Below are 10254 nucleotides of genomic sequence, written 5' to 3' on the forward strand. Positions count from 1 at the left end.
TCACCAGATCCAACACATGTCGCAGCCCATCTACTGTTTCCATAAATCTGCGGCCCATTAAGTTTCGTAGATTGCAGTCTGACTTAGAATTTAGGCGCCAAAAAAAATCCTAATGCTCCTCACAAACATATCACGACAACAGCATGTTGCATGTTCCAATTTCCGTGCAAAACTCTTCACGCTGGCTGGAGAATTAATTAATATCCTCAAATATGTATCTGTGCAAAACTTTCCACGTCGAACTGTTTGTATCACCAGAAAATCACAAACTCTACCACCTGTGATTGCGTTTAGAAATTTACCGAAAAAATTCAACATATGAAAATTTTTATCCCCCCATTTCTTTGGTAAGATCTCTAAACCTTAACAGATTCTCTCCACTTCAAAGAAACTGTCGTCAATTTTACAGAACAAATTCTCTCCATTGAGTAGAATTTTTCTTCAAATGTTCACCAACTCCCTCCACTGAGCGGAACTGTCGTCAATCTTCACTGAATGTTCTCGATTGTTTGAAAAATCACGAAAACAAATTTCTTCTTTGCATATTCTATTTGAATAAGAACATCCCCTAGTACCCCGTAGGATTCGACTTGTATCCCTCCAAAGACTTTGTGAACTCGTTAGGACCGATATTGACATTCCAGGTTCATACGTTCGTTTTCAAATGCGAGAATATGACAATAAACAAAATGCTTTCGAACATTTACGAATAACCGATAACAATCATAAACATTGTCGTGTGCGGAAGTGAACATACCGTTTTTGGTTTTTGGCCCATAGTAGTCAAGTCACCATATTTGACGTTTGCATCGGTAACCGTGACTACCCCACATTTTTTTAAATATCATCATTTGTTTTCATCATGCCGCATTATCTCGTGCGCTCCCGAACCCGTAAGAATTCGTCGTTAAAGCGCGAGTCAGATAAGCTTTGCGAACACCCAACCCCACTTTGCAACTCAAAAGATTTTACTTCACCAGATCCAACACATGTCGCAGCCCATCTACTGTTTCCATAAATCTGCGGCCCATTAAGTTTCGTAGATTGCAGCCTGACTTAGAATTTAGGCGCCAAAAAAAATCCTAATGCTCCTCACAAACATATCACGACAACAGCATGTTGCATGTTCCAATTTGGGGCCCATGAAATTAAATCCTTAGAATCTGTGGGAAACATTGGCCCATTATGCAAATTTATGAGAAGCCCAATGACAATTCAAAAAAGGCCCAAAAGTCCACAAAAGTCTATGAAGACTTAATTGGATACGTTCCTAATTCTTTTGGAGCCCAATATTATACCCTAGCTGCCAAAACAAATGAAATCTGCTCACATCTACATCTACCTAGTACAAGCCCCAACAATTTTTGTCATCTTCTATGATAAATAACAATAGCAGCTGTCATCCTCTTCTTCGAGAACATTAACAACTGTCATCTTCTTTCTTTCTTTTCCATACACAACATCCACTGCCCTCTTCCTCTAGTAAAAACCAAAAAAAAAACAAAAAAAAAAATCCAGCCAACACCTCTTCACTTTCGGCGATTCACACATCCAACAAACAGAACCTTCAACCTTGTCTTCTCCTTTAATACACAACAAAGATCCAAAACCCCAAAAGAAAATATTCAACATTCACAACAATCGGCTTCTACTCTTTCTGTCTTCAGCTGCTGCTTATATAAAGGTACAGGGCGACGAAATACTATTCAGGTCGACGAAACATCATGATCCGACGAAACAACTTGACGAAACACTTGTTGACGATGAAACATGCAGGAGTTTCGTCAAAGGGTACTGCACATGTTTCGTCATGCAGACTGGACCAGGAGTTTCGTCAACAGCATGAGCAGGTATTTCGTCATAAGCAGAAGAAGCCCTAGTTTTCTTTCAACAGCCGCCACACCTTACCTCAAGAACACAGCACTGTTCACTTGCAGATCTTAACGAAAATCCTTAAAAACATGATATTTGATGATGAAAACTTGTTGATTTAAGTGTGAAACATAAAACCCAACACTCGTATATGTTCTGTTTCATCTAGATCTGCGAATTTCAGTCCAGATCCGGGTTTTCTTCATTTTCACAATTTTTACATCTTGAACCAAAATCACAATAAACACAGATCTAGAGCACATGTGATTTAGCAAACTGTTAGATTTACTAAATCGGGTACCATGGCTCTCATACCAATTGTAGGTCCCGATTCTCGGAGGATCGATACGAAACCAAACCCTTTTTTATCACAAACACGGTCACGTGTGCGGAATCCCCGTGACGATGCAAAACCAAACACAGATAATAGTAACAAACACAAAGTAACCAATGAATCACAGTCAATTGATTAGATGAGAACAAGGTTAAACAGATACACACAATGTTTGAAGTAAAACTCTCAGTGGGCATGCTCTCATAGTTTCTGTGTGAAACCCTGTTGTGTTTATATAGGCAGCCCAGCCCATAAGTCGTCGAAACTTGAAATGGGCTTGACAAAACTTCATAAACGACAAAACACAAGGTGTTTCGTCACTGTTCATGGCAAAACTTGGGATTGATCACCGAAGGGAGTTTCGTCAAGTATGAACTCGATGAAACTTGGAGTTTCGTCGAGGGCTGCAAAAGTTGTGTGCTTCAAAGTATCAAACAGTTTGCAGCAAACTCGCAAACTCGATAAACACACATACAAACATAATACCTTAATATGCAACATGCATAGTCATTTAACATTACATATCAACTGAGACAAACTTGTCGGGCCATAGAAAGATAGGAGGATATCCAACTAAGGTCGACGGCGAATACAGACTCGATAACATAAAAGACCGTAAATTACAACGCTAATGAAGACAAGTTACAGACACCAAAATATGCATCAACATTTATCAGCCCGCGAAGGTTATGGATAAGATTCCTTTGATGCCGATGAAACAGAACTTTCTTGAAGAAATGGCATTGTGGTGTTATGATTCAGATACTCATGAAGCGGTGGTTGTGTTTAAGGGTGATCGTGAAAACTTTCAGATGCTAGATCCGGTGTGGATCGTGAATGTATCGGCGAACGACATCAGCAAGCTTTTTCGGCATGATATCTTTTACGAAGACAAGGACGCACATCAAGCGCTAAAATTTCAACGCGTCGCTTGTTTCTATTACTACCGAGGAATTCATGCCGGAAGCACCTGGTCGATGAAGCAATGAAGATTGAAGACCAAAGACCAATTAACAGACAAGGGGTAGTTTGTTGATGCATATTTTGTGTCTGTAACTTGTCTTTATTAACGTTGTAATTTTACGGTCTTTATTTATCGAGACTCTATTTCCGTCTGTCGACCAAGTTGGATATCCTCCTATTCTACTTGGGTCCGACAGTTGTCTCTTTTGGTTTGTAATGTTTATGAACTATGCATGTTGCATATTTGGTATGTTTATGTTTTGTGTGTTTATTCAGTCTGCTGCAAACTGTTTGCAGCATATCAGATTGTGCAGCCCACGACGAAAGACCTTGTACCTTGTCTTTCGTCGTTAACATGTATGACGAAACACCCTTTGGCCAAGTTTCGCCATGAACAGTGACGAAACACCTAGTGTTTCGTCAACTTTGGTATTTCGTCAGGCCCATGTATGTGTTTGGTCTACACTTGGGCTGGGCTGCCTATATAAACCACAGATGGTTTCTGTGTGAAACTATGAGAGCATACCTACTGTGAAGTTTTACTGTCAAACATTGTGTGTATTTGTTTGATCCTTGTTCTCATCCGTTTTAATCAATTGACTGTGATTCATTGGTTACTTGGTGTTGTTATTATCTGTGTTTGGTTTGGCATCGTCACGGGAATTCTGCACTCGTGACCGTGTTTGATATAAACAAGACATTTGGTTTCGTAGTAATCGATCCTCCGAAAACGGACCTACAAATATCTTCCAGAATTGTATTATAGAAGATAAGTGGATACCAATCTTCGGGAGAAATCCAAACACGAGACATACATGAAAAGCTATAGGGCCTGATTTCATATGGCAGTAAGTTGTGAAGATTAGGACCAAGGTCACATGCTTTTGTCTTGATGATGGAGTCCACTATTAACACTTGTAGCACAACATGTTTTCCAACCTTATTACCTATTGCAGATATGGTTTATCCAGTTTGGTACTAAAAAACATCTCGGATTCACCCTTCTATAGTTCTAACTCATTATGAGTAGTTTAAAAAAATACTCCGCCATTTCAAGATAGATTTCCCACCATTTCAAGATAGCCAGTGGAGAGTAACAAACGCAAATTATCCATTTCTTTTTTTATTTAGTTTTCAAGTTACCAGAACCAGAACCAGCTGATAAATGTTTGTTACCCGCCTCAGTCACACTAATCATAATAAAAGTATGCTACAAATTATGGAATGCCTGTGTTAAAATCGTATCATGGAACCTTTATGAACTTCGGTAAAGTTTTTGTATGTCAATTTTGTTTTGCTTTATATTTCCGAAGCTCATTCAAGGTTCTATTACCAGCCTATGTGTTCACTGTCAGGAGTTTATGTGGACCAAAAACAGTAATTAATCCATGAGCAGCAACAAGTTTATTAGGCAGGACACTTTCTTTGACGTTTGTAATTTATATAATTGGAGTTTCAAGCAGCATAAACATTCAAACAGACACTGTATTGTTTACCAAGGTTATGAGTTATACATGTGTAGCCATGGCCTTTTTTAAAACATGACTGGATGTGGAATAGGTACAAATATTTGCTGATAGATCGGATTATAGGGTTGAGTCAAACTATAAGAGCATTCAATTCTGGTTGTAAGTATCCCCTTCAACTTTTATAACTGGCTACTAAGTAGCTTTGTTTGTGTACTAAACCACCTCTTATAACAATTAGTATATCATGAACACAAAATAATATCCAATTAAAGTTTCATTAATCTAGAACAATGATCTAACTTTACAACTACAAAAGCTCACTACTGTCTTGTTGTTTACAAAACATTGTTAGAAAAATACACATCTACACAAGTCAAAATATTCTAAAACGAGAAGTGAGATCGGTGAATACGTCTTCACTACATGGTATCGTAATCCCGCCCATGGGATGGTTGTATCCAAACTCTTGCTCTGACTGATGCAGTAACTCTTGAAATCTAAGCTCGCTTAAAATTGATACAGGGACTACAAACCGCTTCTTCTCTTGTTCCCCAACATAAACGGCAAAATAGCCTTTGGGGATGTCCATAGATGCGGGAGTGCTGCCACCATTAGAGAGGGATCGTTTGAGAATTTGTCTTGCTTGAATGATACGAGGCATACGGATGGCCGTGTTTTCAAGTAAGCTAGAGGATGTTCACTGTAAAGTATTGTTGAAGGAAGGAAAAATTTATTCAAAGAATCGCGTCTTTCTGCATGAGTATGTAGATTAATTTCTAGGAAGATGTAGTTGTATTAGGCGTGTAGAAGGGTATATATAAGAAGGTATACCAAGGTACATAATAGTCTGGGACATATGAACAAGAAAACAAACGCACATGCTATCATATCTTCCATAATTAAATTATAGAAGATATGTGGATACCAATCTTTGGTAGAAATCCAAACACCAGACATACATGAAAAGCTATATGGCCTGATTTCATATGGCAGTAAGTTGTGAAGATTAGGACCAGGGTCACATGCTTTTGTCTTGATGATAGAGTCCACTATTAACACTTGTAGGACAACGTGTCTTCCAACCTAATTTCCTATGGCTGATATGGTATATCAAGTTTGGTACTAAAAAACCATCTCGGATTCATCCTTCTATAGCTCTAACTCATAACTGAGTAGTTTAAAAAAATATATATATAACCAGATAGATTTCCAGCCATTTCAAGATAGCCTTTTGAGAGTATCAAACGTAAATTATCCATTTCTTGTCTTATTTGGTTTTCAAGTTACCAGAACCTGAACCAACTGATAAATGTTACCCGCCTTAGTCACACTAATCATAAGAAAAGTAAACTACAAATTATGGAATGCCTGCGTTTAAATGTATCATGGAACCTTAATGAACTTCGGTAAAGTTTTTCTGTATCAATTTTGTTTTTGTTTTATATTTCCCAAGCTCATTCAAGGTTCTATAACCAGCCTATGTGTTCCCTGTCATGTGTTTATGTGGACGCAAAACAGTAATTAATCCATGAGCACCAAAAAGTTTATTAGGCCGGACACGTTCATTGACGGTGGTAATTTATATATTTGGAGTTTCAAGCAGCAGAAACATTCAAACGGACACTGTATTGTCAACCAAGTTTATGACTTATACATGTGTAACCTTGGCCTTTTTTAAAACATGACTGGATGTGGAATAGGTAGAAATGTTTGATGATAGATCGGATTATAGGGTTGAGTCAAACTATAAGAGCATGCAATTCTGGTTGTAAGTATCCCCTTCGACTTTTATAACTGGCTACTAAGTAGCTTTGTTTGTGTACTAAACTACCTCTTATAATATACCATGAACTCAAAATAATATCCAATTAAAGTTTCATTAATCTGGAACAACCATCTAACTTTACAACTACAAAAGCTCACTACTGTCTTGTTGTTTACAAAACATTGTTAGAAAAATACACATTTACACAAGTCAAAATACTCCAAAACGAGAAGTGAGATCGGTGAATAAGTCTTCACTACATGGTATGGTGATCCCGCCCATGGGATGGTTGTATCCAAACTCTTGCTCTGACTGATGCAGTAACTCTTGAAATCTAGGCTCGCTTAATATTGATACGGGGACTACAAACCGCTTCTTCTCTTGTTCCCCAACATAAACGGCAAAATAGCCTTTGGGGATATCCATAGATGCGAGAGTGCTGCCACCATTAGAGAGGGATCGTTTGAGAATTTGTCTTGCTTGAATGATACGAGGCATACGGATGGCCATGTTTTCAAGTAAGCTAGAGGATGTTCACTGTAAAGTATTGTTGAAGGAAGGAAAAATTTATTCAAAGAATCGCGTCTGTCTGAATGAGTATGTAGATTAATTTCTAGGAAGATGTGGTTGTATAAGGCATGTAGAAGGGTATATATAAGAAGGTATACCAAGGTACATAATAGTCTGGGACATATGAACAAGAAAACAAACGCACATGCTATCATATCTTCCATAATTAAATTATAGAAGATATGTGGATACCAATCTTTGGTAGAAATCCAAACACCAGACATACATGAAAAGCTATATGGCCTGATTTCATATGGCAGTAAGTTGTGAAGATTAGGACCAAGGTCACATGCTTTTGTCTTGATGATAGAGTCCACTATTAACACTTGTAGGACAACGTGTCTTCCAACCTAATTTCCTATGGCTGATATGGTATATCAAGTTTGGTACTAAAAAACCATCTCGGATTCATCCTTCTATAGCTCTAACTCATAACTGAGTAGTTTAAAAAAATATATATATAACAAGATAGATTTCCGGCCATTTCAAGATAGCCTTTTGAGAGTATCAAACGTAAATTATCCATTTCTTGTCTTATTTGGTTTTCAAGTTACCAGAACCTGAACCAACTGATAAATGTTACCCGCCTTAGTCACACTAATCATAAGAAAAGTAAACTACAAATTATGGAATGCCTGCGTTTAAATTTATCATGGAACCTTAATGAACTTCGGTAAAGTTTTTCTGTATCAATTTTGTTTTTGTTTTATATTTCCCAAGCTCATTCAAGGTTCTATAACCAGCCTATGTGTTCCCTGTCATGTGTTTATGTGGACGCAAAACAGTAATTAATCCATTAGCACCAAAAAGTTTATTAGGCCGGACACGTTCATTGACGGTGGTAATTTATATATTTGGAGTTTCAAGCAGCAGAAACATTCAAACGGACACTGTATTGTCAACCAAGTTTATGACTTATACATGTGTAACCTTGGCCTTTTTTAAAACATGACTGGATGTGGAATAGGTAGAAATGTTTGATGATAGATCGGATTATAGGGTTGAGTCAAACTATAAGAGCATGCAATTCTGGTTGTAAGTATCCCCTTCGACTTTTATAACTGGCTACTAAGTAGCTTTGTTTGTGTACTAAACTACCTCTTATAATATACCATGAACTCAAAATAATATCCAATTAAAGTTTCATTAATCTGGAACAACCATCTAACTTTACAACTACAAAAGCTCACTACTGTCTTGTTGTTTACAAAACATTGTTAGAAAAATACACATTTACACAAGTCAAAATACTCCAAAACGAGAAGTGAGATCGGTGAATAAGTCTTCACTACATGGTATGGTGATCCCGCCCATGGGATGGTTGTATCCAAACTCTTGCTCTGACTGATGCAGTAACTCTTGAAATCTAGGCTGGCTTAATATTGATACGGGGACTACAAACCGCTTCTTCTCTTGTTCCCCAACATAAACGGCAAAATAGCCTTTGGGGATATCCATAGATGCGAGAGTGCTGCCACCATTAGAGAGGGATCGTTTGAGAATTTGTCTTGCTTGAATGATACGAGGCATACGGATGGCCATGTTTTCAAGTAAGCTAGAGGATGTTCACTGTAAAGTATTGTTGAAGGAAGGAAAAATTTATTCAAAGAATCGTGTCTGTCTGAATGAGTATGTAGATTAATTTCTAGGAAGATGTGGTTGTATTAGGCATGTAGAAGGGTATATGTAAGAAGGTATACCAAGGTACATAAAAGTCTGGGACATATGAACAAGAAAACAAACGCACATGCTATCATATCTTCCATAATTAAATTATAGAAGATTTGTGGATACCAATCTTTGGTAGAAATCCAAACACCAGACATACATGAAAAGCTATATGGCCTGATTTCATATGGCAGTAAGTTGTGAAGATTAGGACCAAGGTCACATGCTTTTGTCTTGATGATAGAGTCCACTATTAACACTTGAAGGACAACGTGTCTTCCAACCTAATTTCCTATGGCTGATATGGTATATCAAGTTTGGTACTAAAAAACCATCTCGGATTCATCCTTCTATAGCTCTAACTCATAACTGAGTAGTTTAAAAAAATATATATATAACAAGATAGATTTCCGGCCATTTCAAGATAGCCTTTTGAGAGTATCAAACGTAACTTATCCATTTCTTGTCTTATTTGGTTTTCAAGTTACCAGAACCTGAACTAACTGATAAATGTTACCCGCCTCAGTCACACTAATCATAAGAAAAGTAAACTACAAATTATGGAATGCCTGCGTTTAAATGTATCATGGAACCTTAATGAACTTCGGTAAAGTTTTTCTGTATCAATTTTGTTTTTGTTTTATATCTGTTGGTGCACTTGTGTCTGTACTTTGTCTGTATTCGGTCTGTATGTAAACGATGTCCTGGTCAGTCCTGTAAGTTGACAAAGTCAACCGTCCTCCTGGTTTGACTTAGTCAACAGTTGAAAGATGTCTGGCTCGAAGGATGAGTGATCGAAGGATAATGTAGATCCTTCGATCACCTCGAAAGATATGCTTCGATTGATAGACCTCGAAAGACTATCCTTCGAGGTCCTTGCTGATCCTTCGAAAGCATTGTATCCGAAAGATGATCCTTCGGACCATCTATCGGATCCTTCGAGCAGACCTGCTGTGTTTGGGTATATATGCCCATGCAATGTGTTGAGTTCAGTAGACAGACACACAGACAGAAAGATACCGAGAGATAGAGAGTCTTCTTGAGAGCATTCTGTCCAAAACTCACACACACACTTAGAGAGTTTATAGAACATTTCTGTAAACATTGAGCTTGTAACCGAATCCTCATTGCATTAATACAAGTTGTGTTAATCGGTGAACTTGTGTGTTTGTTTCTCTACTTGCTACTAACTCGGTTTGCTTGCTAGCTTGGATTCCGCACTCGCTAGTAGGTTTGTATAACAAGGTTTAGGTTCGTAATCCTCCGCGAAAAGGGACCTACAAGTGGTATCAGAGCCTCGCTCTTTACCTTGTTTAAAACCGGGTTTTTACAAGTTTTGGTGTGTTGAAACACTTGGTTTTGCACCTGTTTTTACTTGGTTTCTTGCATTTTCTTTGAGTAAAAACGTGTCTAAACTAACCGGGAGTGTTTAAAGTTGGGTTGGGTAACTTGGAAATTGGTTTTTAAGAAACTTTGTGTTTTCCGGCCAATTTCCGGTGTGTTTCCGGTGACCGGACTTGGTGGATAAGGTTTGCCATTTTTGGGCATTGTTTTTGAAAGTCAAAAAGTTGGTGAAGATCTGTGTGCAGAACATACCTTTCTGCCGAAAGTAC

General features: G+C 37.8%; 2 protein-coding genes across 2 annotated transcripts; both read right to left on the reverse strand.

Annotated features, from left to right (window-relative positions):
* Window positions 1-6474: 6474 nt before the first annotated feature.
* On the reverse strand, window positions 6475-7036 carry LOC110921370 (auxin-responsive protein SAUR20). The gene has a single exon (XM_022165689.2). It carries the CDS (start codon window positions 6911-6913, stop codon window positions 6614-6616), a length of 300 nt encoding a protein of 99 aa, XP_022021381.1. The 5' UTR covers window positions 6914-7036; the 3' UTR covers window positions 6475-6613.
* Window positions 7037-8071: 1035 nt separating this feature from the next.
* On the reverse strand, window positions 8072-8613 carry LOC110925724 (auxin-responsive protein SAUR20). Its single transcript, XM_022169587.2, has one exon. It carries the CDS (start codon window positions 8513-8515, stop codon window positions 8216-8218), a length of 300 nt encoding a protein of 99 aa, XP_022025279.1. The 5' UTR covers window positions 8516-8613; the 3' UTR covers window positions 8072-8215.
* Window positions 8614-10254: the final 1641 nt, after the last annotated feature.

The sequence above is a fragment of the Helianthus annuus genome, chromosome 17 (genome assembly GCF_002127325.2).
Source record: "Helianthus annuus cultivar XRQ/B chromosome 17, HanXRQr2.0-SUNRISE, whole genome shotgun sequence".
NCBI lineage: Eukaryota > Viridiplantae > Streptophyta > Magnoliopsida > Asterales > Asteraceae > Helianthus > Helianthus annuus.